Consider the following 21,002-nt stretch of genomic DNA (forward strand, 5'->3'; position numbering starts at 1 on the left):
TACTCTTTGTTCAGAGTCCTGCAAATATTGATTTAGCCTACATTATCTCATGAGCAAAACAAAGTCTGCCTCCACTAGTAAACCTATTACACAATTCACAAACACATATTTTTAAATGAGCCCGGGATGTGTCACTGTTTTCCCATATCTTATATAGCTTTGCTCAACTCGTTTACTGGATGTCATTTAAGCAACACAACTGGTGATCTTTTCACGTGGTTTGTACATCGGTAGTAACAGGAAATGTTTTTTTGTCCCCACTGATGACAGAAAAAAATCCTCAATGTGAATTCTTAATGACGGAAATTACGGGAAAGAAGAATTGACTGATTTGAAACCAGCATGAGCTGCAACCAGTTGGCTTCATAAACATATGGTTGTAACACTGTCTCTTTGTTAATGACACACACTTTTATCTGGTGCTGGTTTCAGAGAAACAACAGTTGACCACTAAATGTGGGTATGTTTTAACATTTGAAACCTTTCAAAAGAATCACAAGAATTAATGTAAACATTTTTTGAACATTAATTTGTGCTATCAAGGTTATTTGAACTCACAGAGGAACATTGTTTCATATATTTCTGTCAAAATTAATTCAGACATGATCAAAGTTACTAAGCCGAACTTATTTTACGTGTCTTATAATATAAATTTTTGACATTTTGAAATAATAAATAAAATCTAATTATTCTGTAGTTAAATGTTTAACTGTAGTGTCCCGTATAACTTCAGTCATCACGTGACACGGACGTCACACTCGAAACAGGAAGTAATCAAAAAGACAAGCATCTGTAAGTAAGTCCTTCTTTTGGTTTTCGGTTATGACATGGACTTCAAATCTAATTTGAATTGTGTGTGCTGATAAATTGGAAAAATATTCCCAACAGTTATATTCCTAATAGTTTACTTTCGCGAGTGTGTCTTTTCGTTACTCCGCATAAACAGTGTGTTTTGGTCAGCGTTAGCCTGCTAGCTTCACGTGTAGGAACCTGCTAGTCATCATAAAAGAAAACAACATGTCGTTTGTCTTTATCAGACAATGGAGACTCGCTTCACCAGAGGCAAGTCTACCATTTTGGAGCGGCCTCTTACCCGACCCAAAACCGAAGTGAGCGTTAGTGCCTTCGGCTTGCTGTTCTCGGAGGTGGTCCAGTACTGCCAGAGCCGTGTGTACTCTGTGTCCGAGCTGCAGGCCCGGCTGGCCGAGCTGGGTCAGCGGGTCGGAGGCAGTCTGCTGGACGTGTTGGTGCTGAGGGAGAAGAATGGCAAGAGAGAAACCAAAGTACTGAACATACTGCTGTTCATCAAGGTACTGAATCCTAGCTTGTGTGGAGACTGGAGAGGGTTCATGCACGGCCATACCACAGGCTCATCAGTTAAAGGCATTCATTAACATGTCGTTCTCTGTGATAGCATGAAAAACTTTGACAATGAAGGTCTACTCTGTTTAACTATCCCAGTAGGCCTTAGGTGTAATACCGGAAACTGTTAAATTATGTATCCATCTTTATATAGTAGATCTATGTTTCATTCAGCTGGGAAAAGGCCGTTAGATTATGTAATTGAAACAGTCACAGTGTTTCCAGATGCCAAGAAAGAAACAAGCACCTGAATCTGTGAAAACAAGGTCACAGAGACAGGCTACATTTCCCCCTTTTCTGTCAGTCCCTGTGTAATAAGGTGTAACACAATTAACTGTCCAAAACAAAAACAGACATTCCATTTTAGGATATGAAATGGTTGTCAGAAAGGCCAGTATTTGAATTGAGCAGATTTCCGAAATCTCTGATGAGCTGTGATGTCATGAACTAGCACCGGAAGTACTGTGCAGCTTGCTCATTTTAAAGCAGGATCCCGCTCAATTTAGCTGTGGGCTTCAGAGCTTTACTGTTCAGGTCCATTCTCATCATGGTGGTTTTTGAGACAAAGCTTTTAAAACCCAGGATGCTCTGCAACAAGAGACAGAAAGACTCAATTTTTAAAAGAGAAAGATATTTTCATTCAGATTAAGATATGATGGAGGGAAAAAATGAGAAAATGTCTCATTGTGTAACTGCTGAATTTTCCAAGAATGTTCAAAATGTCAACTTAAACTTTTTTGTAAAACCAGTGTGAGCCTCCACCTAAGCCATCCTCACTCATTCATTTTTGTGTCCCTCAGGTATCAGTGTGGAGAGCCTTGTTTGGCAAGGAGGCAGACAAACTGGAGCAGGCCAACGATGATGACAAGACGTACTACATCATTGAAAAAGAGCCCCTCGTCAACACGTACATCTCTGTTCCTAAGGAGAACAGTAGCTTGAACTGTGCAGCCTTCACCGGAGGGATTGTCGAGGCCATCCTCACTCACAGTGGCTTCCCCGCCAAGGTTACGGTTCACTGGCACAAAGGCACCACGCTCATGATCAAGTTTGATGAATCTGTGATCGCTAGAGACAAAGTGCTGGAGAGCAGATAGAGCAGGGAATAAAGATGAGAGATTAGATGGGAGATTGAAATGGTGTGTCTGAGTGATGCTGGAATGCATGTCAACTCTAGAGGGAAGTATTTAATTTACTTCATCGAATGCATTCTATGTATCTCTTCCTGTAGCTATATTTATTGATTATTGACTCAAAAAAATGGAACGTAAGACTTTGGACGAGTACAATGTGTCAGAATTCCACTGAAATATGTACTTGTCTGAAATATTTAGCTAGTTTACCAACAGCCGAAGAGCTGATGGAAAATTTTCAGATTAAACAGGAGTGTGTGTTGTTACATGCTTGTGTTGTGGGATTTCCGCAACACTGTAAGACAAGTCAGTAATGGGATGTTTTCCAGAAGTGGGGCAGCTTAGCTTGAGTAATCCATTAAGCTGTATTTTTTTGCAAAATAATGTTTCAGTTCTGTTTAAATATAATAGATGGTGGAATGTTGAAAATAAAGATGTTTGTTCTTGGTCACGGTGAATAATTTGTATTTTTTAAGAAGTCTGGATTTGTGTGTGTGTGTGTATAGCTATATAGATATAGATATAGATATATACATATATACTGTATATAGAGGTTATATTTTGCAATATATGTATAGAAATATATATATATATATAAATCTACTATACTATGTATATATATATATATATATATACATACACATAGTATAGTAGATTTTCTGACATTTCCAAGTGCAATGGCAGGTTTGACTAGCTAGCAGTGCAATAGAAGGTTATGCTATGCTCATGCTACGGATACAATGAAGTAATAATGGCATATTTGTAGCTGTTGATAGAGAATAGAATGGAATAGTATTTAGAATACATTTATAGACTGCAATGTGTGATGACATTTGGGTCAAAAAGGAGTGATCTAAGAGAGGCGGGGGACAGTAGCTGCCGTGAAATCTTTGTACATGATACATCTTTTGTCAGGTAATCTCGGGGTCGCTGAAACTTTAGCTACAAAAAGCTAACTAACTGTATATTCCCGTCTGACATCCCTGACGCTTGTGCAGTTGTTCTCAAGTTCAACGTCATCTATTGACGTCTGGTCACATGACTTGAGACCGGAAGAGAGTTTGAGCAACAACAAGACAGCCGCCAGTCCCCGGCTACTGCTGCTTTAGGACAGCGGTCTGCCAGCCACTAACTGGGACTATTACTGCAAAAACAGCTGTCTACTTTTAGTTTTAGCTGTGTGAGCCACCTATTTATCGCTTTTAAAACGTTCAACATGGCTTCGGAAGGACTCCAAGACAGCGCGGGTACGTTTATGTAATACCGACATTTAATTAAACTTATTCGTCTTTATACAATCTCCGTTAAAGTAAGATGTTGTTTTGCTTGTTTAGACGTTCCCCTTCCCTTATTTTGTTGTTTTCGTATGAACTTCTTGTAAAGATACACACACACATATATATATATATATATATATATATATATATATATATATATATATATATATATATATATATATATATATATGAATAAATTTGAAATGGAGCTTTTTGGATAAACGCCCCCAACATGACGGTCATAGCTTGCTTTAATTTCGCCCTGTCATCTTCGGGGCAGATTCACAGCAGCTCTGACAACATCGTGGGTTTGCTGTGGTGTCTCCACCTCGACTCCCTGTAGACTGAGGTATTCTTGTCCCCTCCACTCGACCACACGTCGTGTCTGAACACAGGACATTCGGCAGATGTAACTAATGCACAATAATACGTAAATGCCCTGATGTGACCTGGTAGTTATTACTCCTACTATATCACTACCGATGCTGTAACTAACTAGTTGTGAGGTATTAAGTTTATATGTTTCTCGACAAATGTTCAGACTCATTGTTTTTCTCCAGTATTTACTTTTTTCAGGTCATTAGTGAAATCAGAAAGTAATCTGCAAATGAAATGAGCAGAAAATGAACTAATTTCTTGAGAAGTTTCTGAGTTGGAGGTTATGCTATTTGATCAGCTGTTTGAAAGTGAAACTCTGCCACTAGTACCCATGCCTGAAGCACTTGTTCCAATTTCAGTATGGTACTTAGGTCTAGAGTATATTTAGACCCATATTGTGGTCCACTGTTGGTTTCCCCTCAGTGAATCTACTGGTTTCAGCATATCCAAATCTTCTGACTCCTTCGTTGATAATAGGTTTAGGACTGTGTCTTAAGCTCCTCTCACGCATGGTTGAGCCTCTGTGGTTGTTGATGTGGGTAGAAAGAGTTCAGCTCCACTGCCTTGTGAATGATTTTTCACTTCATTCTTGACTTTGGAAAAAGAAATGTGTGAATCCTCTCGAGTTTTCAAAATCTGAAATGCAGTTGATAGCTCTGAAAAAAGGATGGGTTACACCTCAGAAATGAAGATATTCTAATGATATTTTTAAGAATATTTTAATAGTGACTCGCGCTTTAATCATCTGCTTGATAAATATGGATGATATGTCTTCAAAAAGCTTCAAGTTCAAGAGCCTGTTCACACTAATTGCGAAAATAAGTAGCGTCTAAGTTGAGATATCTGCCATCCAATGTTGTGGCTCATAAAACAGTGTCTCCTTTGTTGTTCTGGTCAGTCAGACAGTTGGTATACAACATGAGTCAATAATGATGGCTCCATTAGGTTGAAGAGGCGAATCAACCAGTTTGGATTACTGGTTGGTCCAAGGATTGGTAAAGCAGCCTTTAGTGGCTTTGCTGTACATTTTAAGAACAAAACACCAAAAGATCTTAAACTAGAAACTGAGCATATATAAATTTCAAGAACTCAAGGGTGTCATCTTCAAAGTCTAGATTCTAGTTTTGAATCTGATATGAGCAAATTAAACTTTCCATGAGTTGAGATGTTACTGCAATGTCAAAATGTCTTCTCTGTCCACGTGCAGCTGCTCCGCTGTGGTTTAGTCGGGTCACGTTCAGGGTCCTGCTGCCACCATCATTTTGTTCCTCACCTGTAGAGCAGGTCCTCGCAAAATTTGAGTGTCATTCTGTCATTCAACAGGTCTGAGTTGACGGCGCAAGTATGTTAGTTTCCTCAGCAGCAACTTGCTTAGATGCGAATCAAGAGTCAGTAAAAGAAACTGTACAAATCTGCAATCAAAGAAGAATGGACTGAGAAACATGCGCTCATCCTCCCACACACGTCAAAATGAGGATTCTGCTGCTGCCTCCGTGCATAACTGCACAGTTCATCACTGCCGTTCTCAGGGATCAAGCACATTAGAGGTGCCCCCAGAGGATGTAGACCTCCACCAAGACCAAGAGCCCACTCATGCAGATCAGTAAGAACCAGCGTTGTCTTGAAATCTAATTTTTCCTTTATAAATTGATTAAAAGGTTTTATTAAAGCCAAATCTTGTAATACAGTCTGTCTGTTAACAGCTGTGCAGGGCAATGCCGGATTATAGAGATGAGAAAGTGACACTAAAATAATGTGGAGCCGTCTTGTTGTATGGCTGTTTACGTTCCTTTTGATGCAAATTCAAAATCAGTGCTAAGTGAGTGGCTGTCATCTGGTGACACACAAGTATGTATCTGCTGCTGTCAGCCGCCTCCAGCCTGATAGAGCGGCTTTGTCCCCTCAGGCTACGACACCCCTCAGCTGGAGTTTACACTTTGTTCATTTATTGATAGTTCCTTTTTTTGGTTAACTGGCATTTAGGGCGGCGAACATAATTAGGGCCTGTGCCCGGAGGTACTCCGGGGCAAAGACCCTATTGTGTTTGCTCGACACACTCGTTTTCTTATATAACCCTGTAGTAAAATGATAAAATTGATCATGGATGTTGATCTAACACTTTTGATTGCAGTTCAGGTTGAGTATAAGTTGTAGCTTTAAATGGGATTCATATCTGCAAGAAGAGGAAGACAGCAGACACAAAGCCATCACGGGGTGCCCTGCGTGACTGGCGCTTTAAACATCTCCACAGCAGCAATTGAAACTGACTTGCAGCTCTGGCACCCTCGCTGGCATGATGAGGGTGAACACGCGGTGTTATGTGCAGGTACATTCAGCAAGGTCTCTGTCTGGACATTTTTACAAAGCTGTTAAAAAGGTTCCATCTTAGCGCACAGTAGAAAGGCCCGATTGCTGCCTCAGCCCTCATTGCCATGATATATTATAAGAGTGGTTATCATTTTTAACAGCTGGAGAAAAACGGGTGTAATCATACACCAGGTAGTGGTGCCCATCTGATAGATCCAATCTGATTGAGCTAGAATGGATGTTTCTCCGTCAACATACTTTGATGATTTTTGGGTGAATAGTTAGACATGTATGCTAGTGAAACTGGATTCAACTGAATTATTCTGGAATTTTTGGAAAATTGTGTTCTTTATTACTTGAAATTAAATCTTGAGGCTGTTGGAAGAGCTACACACTCGCACACACACACACACACACACACACACACACACACACACACACACACACACTGAAAAACCTGACCGACTGTCTTCAGGTACGAGTCAGACCACATGTATTTCCAGGGAAACAGAGAAAACACAAGAGAAATGTTTTTATTCTATTTTGATAATAAGATTACGTCTTGTTTTTTGCTGTAACTTTCATACAAAAGTCCTCTTTAAGAATGCGCTGTACTCATTATTGTCCCTTCAGTGATGCTAATGCTAAACCTGCACAGGTGAGTTCAAACGGATGAGCATAGTCGCTTTAGGTGGAAATTACTGACTTGAATTTGAAACGGTTACCATCTGCAATCCAAAAACATTTCCTGGAGGTGAAAGGTGTTTTTTAATTCATTAGAAAATATCATGTTTTACATTTAAATAACCCAGAACATGGATATTAGGTCATCACGGAGATGCTACTTGAACTCAGATATAAGATGATGTTTTGGACTCTTGGTGCGGACTGCCAGACTAGATCTACGCCCTGATATCAAGTTGTTGACAGATTTCTAGTTTCTAGTAAGAAGTTTGATTGACAGACAGCTAGCTACATCAGTGTTTCTACCAGCGCTCCACAGACGGTCATGAACCGGAAGAGTCAGATGTTTTTACAGATCTTCTCAGCTTGAGTGACTCTGTCTCCCAAGTGTCAAACTGGCAGCACGGTCAATGGCCTGCACCCACTTTTCTTTGTCAGATTTCTATCTGCTGTAACGATCAACACGCTCTGCTGATCAAAGATATGAGCACACTCGGCCCTGCAACTACTGTCTACACGAAAGTTAAGTGTTTGGATTCCTTTGGCTGTTTTTCATTCTTAGCAATGCACGCAACCCCTATCAAGACTGGCAACCTTGTCTGCCTCATTTGCAGCAGAGTTAATTAACGCGCTAATCTGGACATTTTTCATTTTTATCAGCACCCAGAAATAGGTCGACAGCAGGTGTTTATTTATATAGGAAGTGATGCCTGTAAATCTTGGTTTAGTTTATTTTAGGAAACCACATGTTGCTATCACCTCTAAAACTTATTTCCTCAGTGACACTTTGCTTACTGATCCAGAAAATACAGTCATTATTCAGTGGATTGTCTTCTAATTTTAAAGATTTTGAAAGTCTTAGCTGATGTAATTATATTATCAAACTCCCGAACTGTGAAGAGAATGGTAATCGCTTGAAGTATGAGCCTCTTTTAAAAGATATACCTGCTTATTTATTGATTTTAGGGTCTTACAATGAACAGATTTTAAGATATGCAGCCAAACCAGGGGTATCAATTATATCAAAGTATCAGCACATAAGATATTGGCCAAAGGATCCAATGTTGCCTGTCCTTGATAAGAAATAGTTAAATACCTTTTGTTCATTTGATAAAGTTGACAGTTGATAAAGCAAAATAACAACACAAAAAAGAATGAGAACCTCATGTAATTTTTTTTTGGTATATTATTATTTTCCACCGAATGCAAGACTCCGTGATGTTTATCTCATCCTACTTCTCATTTCCGTCTGAAAATCTGCTAAACTCTTGGTTTGCTTTGCTGATTCATTGTGTCTGTTTGGATTCCACCTGACTCTGCACTTAATCTGACCCTGCATGTGAGAAGTTTGATGACTCGGTCAATTTCAGACTCAAGAAAGAGCAGCGGTCATAACATCTGAATTCCTACTTTTGTTTACCATGAATAGTTCTGAGTTTGTCTCCCTCCTAGAACGGTATTTTTTCTTTATGGTAGGCTGACGAGGTGAGCCAAGAACATGTGATAAGTTCAAGACGTGTCGAGTCGAGTTTGTGGTTGTGGAGTTCCCACAGTTTGTGTGTGGACATAAACACTGTTTCTGCCTTTGTGGAATTTAAATGGCGCTTAAAGACAGCCGTGGGAGCTGCAGCTCACCATTGATCACTACATGTTTGATCAGATTCATCGGCGTATTGCTATATTGACCTTAGATATACTTTTAAACCCATTTTGATTATGTGAAGTTCGTAATATTTCCAATCGCAATTGATATTTGAAAGAAAGGCTCAAGAAGAATATAGGATGAAGAACTTGTGCTGCTGATAGAGTCCAGAAATGAGGAGACAACGGGCCCTCAGCAACGGTGCAGACCGTCAAGTTTCATCATGATTCCAATTGAAGACATTGTCAGTACATTGATGTTATATATAGCTACATTTGTGGTTTGTTTGTGTTTCTGGGATATTTGATTACTTTGACTCGGATAAATGCCTGGTTAGTTGCCCTCATCTTGGACTAACTGCATAACCAGATTATGTTGATTCACTGACTCGAAACTCACATGGTTGGGCTTTAATGTCTGGATGGATTATACAAGAGAGCGTGGGTATGAAGGTTCTCGTCTCTGCTGAGGTGCATTGAGAGTACCTCACTTTCCACCCATGTTAGAATGTTTCTGAACACAATTTTACATGTTATTTATAATGTTAGGGATCTTCTAATGTCAGTTATCAACATGGCTCTTTCTTTATTCAGCTCTTCTTTTTTTCAGCCTGTGGGTCCAGTGTTCAGATGTTGATGACTGGAGGGCTACCTTTTCAGGAAGATGAAGGCTGATGGGATGCAGGAATTTGATATTCTTTCATTCGGAATTGCTCAAAATGAAAATACCAAACTGCTAATATCAGGTGCCACTGTGTTTTGGGGTCCGTTCGAAAGTAGGATTCCCCTGTTTTTCCCAATAAAATGTAGTAATGGGTTTATTCAGCACATTATCCTACCTGCTCTGCAACATTTCTCTATGTGTGAGGGATGAACTCTACACGCTACACAAAAGCAACTCACACTGTGATCAGTCAAACCCAGTCGAGCCAGCCTGGCCTAACCTGGGAATCCGTCTCATATCCTCTAGGAATAGTAATGGATAAAACTGACTTATCTAGATTTGTCCTCTTCACTCTCAGTAGTTGAAATTAATTTAGTTATATCTGGACATTGGTTTCCTGTCTGTATTCAAAAGTGGAAGTAAAAATGAACATGTGACTCAGCTCTGCATTTAATAAGATAAGAAGTGTTGCAGCTTTCAGAAATTAGTAACACTCCAAAAACACTTTGTTCTCACACTTTGACTATTCCATGCTATTTCTCACTGCTCTATGTTCCAGCTACTTCAGAGTCCAGCCATTAGAGTCATGTGTCCTTCAGTCCTCCTTGTAGCTTTGGAGTTAAAGTGGTTAAATCACAAGTGTAGCACGTGTCTGTAGTGCCAGTGGGGACAGAGGGAAGACATACAAATTTCAAAAAACAAAGAGAACAGTGTCTGCAGTGAAAGCTGAAGACTGGCTGGTTAGGCTCGAGCACACGTGTGCTTGTGACAGGACACTGCTGGATACAGCCGCCGTCAGGCTGTATGTGCAGGAAGTGACTAGACTTAGCCTCAGCACTTCTGAAAAGCTCCGGCTCCGTTCATGTGATCCATCCGCTTCTTGTTCGAATCTCCAGTTGGCCTGCACAAGTTGGCTTTTTTTCATGGATTTGTGAATGGGCTCCAGTTCCATCATCTCACCTGAAACAAAGACCATCTCCACTATTATTAGATATTAAACACTCGCTCAGAGTTTCTAGGAGAATTAATGAGAAAATATTTCTTTTCCCTCCCCCACCAGAACGGCAACATCTGTCCAGCTCAGTGAACAGCTATGGGTCCACAGACAGCAGCGGCGAGCACAACCACCTGAGTAACAGTCATGGCAACAACCATAGTAACCATCAGTTACCCACACCTACGGCAGGGCGTTGGGTTGGAGCTGACCAGGAAGAGGAGGCCATTCGTAGGAATTTGAAATATTTCTTCATGAGCCCTTGTGATAAATATCACGCTAAGGGCCGTAAGCCGTACAAGCTGATCCTGCAGCTGCTCAAGATCATTATTGTCACAGCTCAGGTAGATCTAGTGTTAACATCTTTCTCTCTCTCACTTGATAACCCACACTGCAACTACACGTGCTTTCTCTGGAACATTTTCTACCACACTGCTGCCTCGTCTGGTTCTGAATATGTGAATATTTTTAGGATTTAGGCCCCAGTATGTAGAGCTGCACAGCTGCAGACGTCAAGATCTTTGTTTGGTACAGATCCCCACAAAAATCATGCGTTTTCTTTGAATGGATTTTCAATGAGAATGATGTAAATTCTCTCAAATACTGTAAATCATATCCCTTAGTCAAAATGATCATAATTCAATTATTTTCAATATTGCAGCCTGATCTTCATGGATTTTTGTGCAGGCAGCAATAAAAAAGAGTTATATATGTCGTCCATTTTCTACTGCTTATCCTGTTAAGGGTTGTGGGGGGGTCTGGAGCCTCTACCAGCAGCCTTTGGGCGAGAGGTGGGGTTCACCCTGGACGGGTCACCAGTCCATCACAGGGCCAACACATAGAGACAGACAACCATTCACACTCACAGTCATGCCTACGGTCAATTTAGAGTATCTGATCAACTTAACTTGCAACATCATCCTTCACCCTCCTCCTTCACGTGACAAGCGCCTGTCTACCCTCGTTGTTGCAGTTAGTGCTGTTCGGCCTCAGTAACCAGGTGGTAGTGACCTTCAAGGAGGAAAACACCATGACCTTCAAGCACCTGTTCCTCAAAGACTATGATGAGTCCTCAGACGCCTCCTTTGCCGTTTACACGCAGAAGGACGTCTACGACCACATCTTCTACGCCGTGGAGCAGGTAAGGAACTTGTAATGATGTTGGTGGATGAGTACTGCTGTTGTTGCTATATCAGAACTTAACTTTATCAATTTTTTAAAGGCAATTTGCATATTCATATAACAAATATCTGTGTGTATTTCCCTCTTCTCAGTATCTGGCCTTAGCAGATACCACAGTCGGGCGCTACGCATACGTCTTTGGCGTTGGTGTGAATGGCACGGCTCTGTCCCTCTGCCAACAGTACTACAAGAAGGGTAGCATCGACCCAGCCAATGATACCTTCAGTATAGACCCTCAGATCATCACAGGCACGTGAGCTCCTCCCGATAATGCAGCGGGCTTCAATCACGCTAACGGCACTAGAGAGCTGCTCTCAGCTGTGTGCTGTGAATGAGAGAACACTATCTGTGACAAGTTGGTTGTGTGAAATTTCAATTCTCATTTAATGTTGGGAGCAGAGAAGATGTGTGCCGTCGCGTGAGTTAAACAGTTTCTGCAAGAATTTTAAGAACATCAGTTGCCATTATTCATCAAAGTGTCAGGTTTCAAATCCATCAGGAGGATTTTTGGTGTTCATCATTTGGTAAATGGACGTATACTGTCAGCTTTGTCTATGCGAAACCAAATTCAGTTGGGTGACTCAGCATTTTTGGATCTGGAATTTTATATAATTCTATATAAAGTTATGCCACGTACATGCAATTCCAGACAGAGAAGGGCAGTCAATTACTTCCTCACACATCACAGTATCAAATTTTAAAGGAGAAGTAAAAGTAGCGATTGGAAATGTTCCTCAAATCAAAAGCGTACGTCACCTCATATCACATGCTGCTGCTAGCACATCTCTTTTGTGTGACTGTGACAATTTCCAGAGGGGCTGTAATCAATTCTGATGACCTGTTTCTGTTCACTGCATTCAGACTGCATAGGCGTGAACCCCATGTCCGTCCCTTCAGCTTCGCTTGGCAGCAACTACAAGAACTTTACGCTCAAGTTCCACAAGTAAGGCTTCATTTTTCACATGGCTTTGACTTCTTCTCCGCTGACCTCAGTCCGATTATCTCTCAATCTGATGGCATTCAAGAAGTCACTTATCGCTGCTGCACAAGCACGCTCAAGCGCGTAAACAGAGACTCTGACACTCGCAGATTTTTAGTCGTCCTTTTCACAACAGATGTCTCCTCTCGTTCTCATCCTTCTCTTTGTTTCCTATTTGCAAGGTTCATTAATGTCACCATCGAGTTCCAGCTGAAGGCCATTAATCTACAGACCATCATCAATAATGAGATCCCAGACTGCTACACCTTTTTCATTACGGTGAGGGAAACACTTGCATGCTTGCTCCAGATATCTCTGATTTATTCAGCTGATGTACTGAATGATGTTGTTGCGAAAATAACTCAACAGCGTATGTCTTGCACAGATCACCTTTACGCTCCCACAGTTTTTTTCTATTTTTCAACCATAGAACTAAAAGTTTAAGGGCCTTGGTAGCACAATTTTTGAAAAAAAGATCTAATTGCAGTTATTTTTACTGATGCAGTTTGCTTATACAGTTGTGATATGATTTGCAAAATGTGCATTTTTCTCATTTTCATTGAGAAACCCATAAAGATGGCATTGGTGTGATTTTTCCTAAGTCTGTAGAATATAATATGTAGGCAGGACATCTCAGCAGCACCACAATATTCTCTTTAAAATGCCATTTTGAACTTAATTTGCCTTTAACACGTACATCATCTGCCATCAGTACATTGTTTTAGGTCATTTTGCCAAGTTTATTAGATTTCAATTAATTTTTCAGACCATTCTCAATCTTCTATGAATGCGTGTAGAGGGTCACTTATTTCAGATCAAGCCTGCTTAATGTAGTTCTTAAATTTGATTATTTTGGATTTTCTTTTTAACTTACTTACTTTGTAATTTCATATATATGTTAGTATTATTTTTATTTTTAAAAAAAGTGTCTATGTGTTATTTAAAAAATGTAACAGTTCATTTAAATGTTGTGTGCTTGTCTCTTGTCTCCTCCAGATAGTGCTGGACAACAAGGCTCACAGCGGCATGGTAAAGATCCGATTAGAAAACCAGGCGTCCATAAAGGAGTGTAAAGACCCCAGCGTCTCTGGACAGGGTGAGAACAGATGCAGTTGTAGCAGTTGTAGAGATAGAGAAGCAAGGGGCAACTTATGCATTTGACACTGAACTAGAGGTGTGAAAGATGAAGCGGAATGCTTTTTTTTTTTTTTGTTAAGTTGTTATTATTTATTAAGACCAAACCAGCAGGACATTTCAAGTATTTTTAAATTCAACTCTACCTTCTCACTTTAAATCCTCAGCTCAGAATTACACTCGCGTGGCGTTCGATGTGGCAGTGGCTCTTGTGTGCATGCTCTCACTGCTGCTGTGTGGACGCTCCATACTGCGAGGCATCATGCTGCAACAGGTGAGAAATGGGTTTCACATCCAAAGGGCATTTAATCCATCAGAGAATAAGAGGAGCGTGCAGAGGGCTGTATTTTCATAGCAGTGTAACTGTAATCCCATCATTTTCTGATCTTGAAACTTGCTCTGCATGTTCGTCTTGCTGTATTTCCTGACACACACCGTGCCATGTGTCTCTCAGGAGTTCGTGCAGTTCTTCAAGGAACATCTGGATCGGAGAGTGTGCTGGTCTGACCGAATGGAGTTCATTAACGGCTGGTACATCCTCCTTATTGTCAGCGACATCCTCACCATCACCGGGAGTATCATCAAAATTGGCATCGAGTCCAAGGTGTGTCTTTGTCTTGTAATCAGTTTGGCAGAATTTTTTTTTTAGTTGATAAAGTGGTAATTATGCAATCCATGTCATACTTTTTTTTCTTTTCCTGACAGAACATGTCCTCCTATGACCTATGCGGCATCCTCTTAGGGACCTCCACTCTCTTGGTGTGGGTGGGAGTCATTCGCTACCTCACATTCTTCCAAAAGTACAATGTGAGTGACGGAGACACTGATGAGCATGAGCTGTTGATTTATTCAATAAAAAAATAAAAGTATTCTATATTCATCTTAATAGGTTGATGTAATGACGTGATACATCCTGATTTTTTTTATTGTGATCTCACGTCTGTGCAACTACTGTAGATCCTCATCGTGACACTTCGAGCAGCGTTTCCCAACGTGATTCGGTTCTGCTGCTGCGTTGCTGTCATCTATCTGGGCTACTGCTTCTGTGGCTGGATCGTTCTCGGACCGTACCACGTCAAGGTGAAACCCTGAAACTCTTTTTAACAAAAAAAAAAAATGTATGTTTACTCTGTCCCCTCACATGCAGCTTGCCTCAAATAATATTGATCTATTTGAAAGATTGCATTTATTTCAGTCTGCCTCTTAAACTACAGATGCTTTTTGGCTTCAAATGAAATACAAAATGTCAGCTACCCTGAATGAAGATGTTTTTATGTTGGGAAAAAAATCCCAGTGAGTATCATCTCACATCACAAAACAGGTTTCAACAAAGAGGAGTGTTACCTTGTTAGCTCTAATAAGAAAAGTTCTTTTAGCTGCTCTTTGTGTAACATATGTAACTCCAGGTTTTACTCACAGGAGTAGTAACCTGTTCAGGTCATCCTGACTTACTAATGGCTGCAGATGTACAATTGAGCTTCCTGTTTTATGTCTCTCAGTTCCGTTCCCTATCCATGGTGTCGGAGTGCCTGTTCTCGCTCATTAACGGGGACGACATGTTCGTGACATTCTCAGAAATGCAGGAGAGCAGCACCCTGGTGTGGCTGTTCAGTCAAGTGTACCTGTACTCCTTCATCTCCCTCTTTATCTACATGGTGCTGTCGCTCTTCATCGCTCTCATCACAGGAGCTTACGAGACCATCAAGGTTGGACTTTTGTCTGTTGAATGCGTCTGAACTGTGGAATATTTATTTTTAGGATTACCTCCACCATTGGAGGTGACAATTTACCTGTTGATTTTTTTTTTCTTTTGTCCGATATTGCAAAAATGTATCCGGCAGGTTTCTTAAGATATATCTTTTATGACAGAGACCTGGTCAAAATAGCATCAGAAAGTACTTTTTACATATCTATTTACAACAGTAACATCCAACAAAACAAGATATTAAATCTAGTATTGTTTTCTCCTGGATATTCACAGCACCAAACCCAGGAACCCATCCACATCACAGACCTGCACGCCTTCATAGCAGAGTGTAAGGATGCACCGAGTTCTGGGAAGTTCAGGGGCCTGGAGACCTCACCGTGCTCCTTCTTCTGCTGCTGTGACAGGTGAGACAGAAAGGGCAACATAGGTTTGTCTTTATGGAAGATCACGTACTCATTAGGTTGGAACAATGATTGATGGAGTGATTTTATTTTTGAAGTGTTCATAATCAAAACATAAGTAGAGCTGGCGAATATTGGAAGGGAACTGAAATGTAGCAACAAAACCGTTTGACATACTCAATGCATCGTCTCAGTTGATTAAATATAATGTATTAGATAAACAAAACTGCCAGTAAAGGTAAGTTTTGAAAAAAATATGTATTTTTAAAAATTTTAGTAACATGAACTATTTGTCTTTATTTCCCCCAGAACAACTACCTATGAGGATGTCTTGCTGGTGAACTGAAGATGACCTCAGTGACCTCAGACTTCTCACTAGCGCCCCCTGCGGACCACAGAACTCCGATTGTGTCTCTGGACCACCATTTCTGGGTCAAAACTCATGTGAGGGAGGAGTTGCAGCCAGACTCAGCACCCTGAAGAGGGATTTGTGCACTATTGAACCTCATATTCTCCCTGTGGTGAACTTGTCGTCAGTGTAACCGAGGAGTAGAGGACCAGACCCTTCCTCCTATCGAAGGACCGCTGCATCAAGGAGGACTAAAGAACAGATATCACACCATTCAGAGTCCTTGTTGTTTTTTAAAGACAAAGCTAGTATTTGTTTTTAGCTGGGCCACATTTACGTTTACACCCCCCCCCCCCCCCCCCCATCTGTTGGGTGTTCTGTCTGTCAGCAGGATCACACACAAACTACCTGTCACAAAACTTGGTGGGGGGTGGGGGGTAGTTTTGGCTTTGAAACAGCCATTTTGTTTTAGGGCAGATCGTTTTTACACAGCACAAAGTTGTATTTTTCCTTTACAGGGTGGCCTTCTGGTTGTCTTATGTTTTTGATGATGCTGAACCAGCAAGTGGAACTGCTGCCTGCATATTAAGTGGCTCCAAGTGCCATGATGAAGACTGCAGTAATATATTATTGGTGCTGACTGTTTTTAATTTTTGTACTTTGTCTATTGTCGTATGATATTAATTAACTTGTGAAACCAGAGCTCTTGAAGTGAGACAACCATCCACATCGATTCATTACGCTTGAAGTACCATCCTGACCTTTAAAAACACTCTTGTTCTTGGCACAATACATTCACGGTGGAATGTGTACATTTAGTCAGACGAGTTGAAATTCAGACAATCAGATTGATGAGAAAACACAGACGTTTGTTGGCCTCTGATGTGGATTCATGTTTCCTTGTCATGGCTGCACTGTGTGTTACTGTTGTAATGATGTGCAGTGCGTGATATTTGGCATTTATCTCTGTAATGATCAATATAATGGGACGGATGCACTCAAAAGCTAATGAAGCACTCAGCATCGTGAACTGCAACTTGGAATGCAGTTCTCCAAATATGCGATGATGAAGTTCAACATGAAGTTTCCTTCTCCATTTCTGGACAACCATTAACAAACTGGAGCTGACTTCAGGGTAGATGTCAAGGATCCAGCCTAATTCCAGAGACATATTTGTGGCTCTTCAGTCATGGTACTCTCATTCTCACTTGCCAAACTTTTTTTTTTTTGTACTGCATAAACACACAACTGTTAAAGCTTTACTTTCAGGACTCTCATTCACTCCACTTCAGGCAGTCATGGGTGTTTGAATGTTAGATAAATTTTTTTTCAGCGTTGTCACTTTTAAGCTAAGATGGACTTAAGAAGGCCAATGTGCCAAATTTAGCCTCAACCTTAAATGTGATGACATGCATGTATAGATGACTGTTTAGATGTTCCTTTCCTCCAGTGTTACCTCTTTTATACACATTGCCCGCACTTGAACTGTATTTGAAAAATGCAAACATTTAAGTCATCAGTTCTCATACATATATATATATATATATGTGTGTGTGTGTGTATATGTATGTATATATATATATATGTATATGTGTATATATATGTATATGTATATATGTGTATATATATGTATATGTGTGTGTGTGTGTATATATATATATATATATATATATATATATATATATATATATATATATATATATATGTGTACGTATATTGAAATCTGCTGATTAAAGTTCCCTGGTTGACATTAAAACTTGTTTCTTTCATACAGCTGCAGTATCACTGACATGTCAGAAGGGGGAGTAACTGACTCATGTCTTGGCTCTTACAAAGGAGGTGGGAGTTTCCTTAATATTGTTGGCAGACAACAACAAAAATGTCCCTAAGAGATTTTATAGGAAAAATGTATTTTTGCAAGCTACATGTTTATGAATCCAACTTGTGGTGTAGCACAGCTGTCGTGAACACCCTGCATGCTTCAGCTGAGACGCTACACAGCTTCCACAGGAGGGAAATTACAATTCTGGACAGAACAGTCCAACATGATGAGCTCATTTCCTGGTTATTGCCCTTCCCAGGCAAAGCTTGGCAGCTGATGTAGCACATCTTTGCCTTCCACCCACTTAACTTAATATCATACATTATGTACTGCTCTGAAGATGCCTCTGCGGTTAATGTCGGCATAAACCAGAAGGAATAGGGAAATGTTCCTGTGTGTTTTTCCACATCATGTGTGGGTGTTTCAGGGCTGCTTTCACTCAATACTTCTGATGCACAGTGGAAGAAATAAGATAATGTGTTGCTGCAAATTGTCAGTTGCAATGTCAGCATGCTGATGTCAGGTCTGGTCCTTCGTTTGATCTCAACATACAATGCAACATGATTAACTCTATTGTGATTGAATGTTTGAACTGCAGGGCCTTTTATACTACCCACGAAGATCAAAAAGATGTGCAGCAGTTTCCTTGTTAGAATATCTTCTATATTGAGTCACTGAGCCTGCAGCTGCCTGTGTGTGTGTGTGTGTGTGTGTGTGTGTGTGTGTGTGTGTGTGTGTGTGTGTGTGTGTGTGTGTGTGTGTAAGGCCATGTGTGCAAAGGCCATGTGTGCAGCTGTTTTAACTACAAGGTGTTTGGGCAAATGGATGACCACCAGATCACAGCAAAGATTTAAAAGTAGTTAGTGTATAAAAGCCCCTCAGATAATCAACGTCTATCCTAATTCTGTTAAGGATTTTTAGCAGAGCCTTGTGCTAAGCCACACCCTTGTGTAACAACATTACTGAGCACTCTGAAATGGACGGGCAGGATGTGAGGGGATTAGAAACTTTCAGCTCTGTGATATAATGATTGATGCCAAGAGTGCTTAGTTTAGTTGAATAAAAGAAGAATTTACTGACTTATTTATATTGGATCAAGTGGGTCAAGAAATTCACATTTAGTTTCACCTATTGAAGTATCTGATAAAACAGTGCATCAAGTAGCTTTAAAATTAAAAAAGTTGACTGGATTTATGTTAAAATATTTGCAGAACTTCAGGGAGAGTTTTTTTAGTTTTCCCCATCGCGAGGCCCCTTTCCGATTGGAAAAGCTGACAGACTGCTGAAACTGCCAGAGTCCCACAAAGAGCAGGATGAGGAGGAAGAGCTGCAACATGAATCATATACACTACACTACACACACAAACACATACACACTCTCTCTCTCTCTCGCTTTCTCTCTCTCTCTCTCTCTCTCTCTCTCTCTCTCTCACATTCTTAGACTGCAGACCGTCTACTTCTTTTCTATGCCTCCATTCTTCCCTGCACTCAGATTTCTCTCTGGTTTATTCTTTGAAATGTCTCAATTGCTTCTCATCACCCCTGAGACTTATTAAAGAAAACAACAGTCAATGTCAGATGTCTTCTTAACCCTTTCACTCTCCCAGGCTCTGTGAGTTGCAAGAGTCTTTGTGTGTCTTCTCTCCTTTCATTGATGTCTATTGTGGAGTGTGCAGCTGCAGCTCAAAGAGACATCATTCAAAACAAGTATTCAATTTGCAGCTATTGTAGGTTTGTACCATAGGGGAGTGGATGCAGCACAAGTTACAGAACATTTATGTTTTTGAGAAACTTTAATGTCCAAGAATTGGATTATTCAGGCGTACTCCACATGCACATGTCATAGAACAGAAAGTCAAACGCTTAGGAGATGATTCACGGATAGAATGTGAAACCCCACTGTAATAATTTACAAAAAAAAAAAAAAAATTATAGGACTGATGTTGATTTTTCTTAACACTGTTACAAAAGTGCTTCTTAGGGAAAATAATGGAAGTCAAACAAGAGAATAATTTAACCCTAATTATTATTCCTGCATTAAATTAAAAGCAAGATTGCACATCTGTGAGGTGGGTTCACTTTTAAATATCTTGTAGAGAAGAACTAAAAGAGTAATATGGGGATTATTTTTCTCTCTTAATACCTGTTTGGTTTGCAAAAACAGTGAAAATAGTGACATGAGATTAGTCAAACTGACACTGACACTTATAATGCTTGTTCTGTCAAAACCACACTCCAAACCTGTGTCATGGCAAAAAGAGAGTATTCATTTAACAAAAGTCTTACACAATTACTAGAATAGTCAGAAAAATAATTCTGCTGAATGACTCATTTCAGAATTTGGAGTAATTTGTTTCATTTAATGTTTTTTGTGTGTTTTGCATAAGAAAATTCAACTTCTCCCTCGAAAGCTGCAGATAAGTAATCATGTAAAAAGCTCATTATATCCCTCTGAGAGGTAGCTAGTGAAGTAGAATCAGCCCAAAAAAGTGTTTTTTTTTTAAAGTACCTCAGATTTGTCTCTAAAAGTTCCCTCCCACTCATATGTGTTCAGTTTCTTCCTCCCTCAAACAAATTTCGTTTTTTTTCTGAGTAAATAATACATGTGCAGAGACTGTCGATGGAGGAATGTTTTAAAATTATGGATAAAAATATACATTTTTTTGTTGAGTATGCTGAAAAGCAGTATTTTACACATCCCGCAAATACTTTGGAAATTGATTGTGATCTAAAATTCAGCATTCATATGTATGGTGTGGAAAGTGAGTTTGGATGTGGAAGAGGTATGAAATGTGTTTGTATGTTCAAATAATTTTAATTTTTTTAATGAGGGGTTCTAATGAGGGGGAAGAGGAGGTAAATTTACTTAGTTACATTTCAATCACTATTGATACCAAATCAAATTCATGCGCTGTAATTTTGTTATTGGTATATTTTAGCTAATGGGTTCGGGTTGGGAAGCCCCGTCAGATCTCGCGTTTGTTTTG

At 40.0% G+C, this 21,002-nt stretch overlaps 2 protein-coding genes across 4 annotated transcripts; both read left to right on the top strand.

The window, feature by feature from the left end:
- Positions 1-740: 740 nt before the first annotated feature.
- On the top strand, positions 741-2,944 carry LOC147257398 (trafficking protein particle complex subunit 5-like). 2 transcript variants are annotated; one of them, XM_086210182.1, is made up of 3 exons: positions 741-792; positions 1,038-1,310; positions 2,163-2,944. In XM_086210182.1, the coding sequence occupies exons 2-3, from the start codon at positions 1,041-1,043 to the stop codon at positions 2,457-2,459; spliced, it is 567 nt and encodes a 188-aa protein (XP_086066308.1). In that variant the 5' UTR covers positions 741-792; positions 1,038-1,040; the 3' UTR covers positions 2,460-2,944. The 2 variants fall into 2 exon arrangements, with proteins under 2 accessions (XP_086066308.1, XP_086066309.1); XM_086210183.1 differs by having other exon boundaries at positions 747-796.
- A 616-nt stretch (positions 2,945-3,560) lies between these two features.
- mcoln1a (mucolipin TRP cation channel 1a) lies at positions 3,561-17,834 on the top strand. Of its 2 annotated transcripts, none has more exons than XM_086211312.1 (14): positions 3,561-3,742; positions 10,507-10,784; positions 11,414-11,581; positions 11,715-11,871; positions 12,484-12,565; positions 12,784-12,880; positions 13,598-13,697; positions 13,903-14,009; positions 14,190-14,339; positions 14,441-14,542; positions 14,693-14,815; positions 15,235-15,441; positions 15,717-15,847; positions 16,154-17,834. In XM_086211312.1, exons 1-14 carry the CDS (start codon positions 3,712-3,714, stop codon positions 16,188-16,190), a joined length of 1,770 nt encoding a protein of 589 aa, XP_086067438.1. In that variant the 5' UTR covers positions 3,561-3,711; the 3' UTR covers positions 16,191-17,834. The 2 variants fall into 2 exon arrangements, with proteins under 2 accessions (XP_086067438.1, XP_086067437.1); XM_086211311.1 differs by lacking the exon at positions 3,561-3,742 and adding an exon at positions 7,742-9,528 and having other exon boundaries at positions 16,154-17,833.
- Positions 17,835-21,002: the final 3,168 nt, after the last annotated feature.

Source organism: Aulostomus chinensis, chromosome 8 (assembly GCF_037954235.1).
Source record: "Aulostomus chinensis isolate RoL2024-O1b breed Wild chromosome 8, RoL_Achi_v1.0, whole genome shotgun sequence".
Classification (NCBI taxonomy): domain Eukaryota; kingdom Metazoa; phylum Chordata; class Actinopteri; order Syngnathiformes; family Aulostomidae; genus Aulostomus; species Aulostomus chinensis.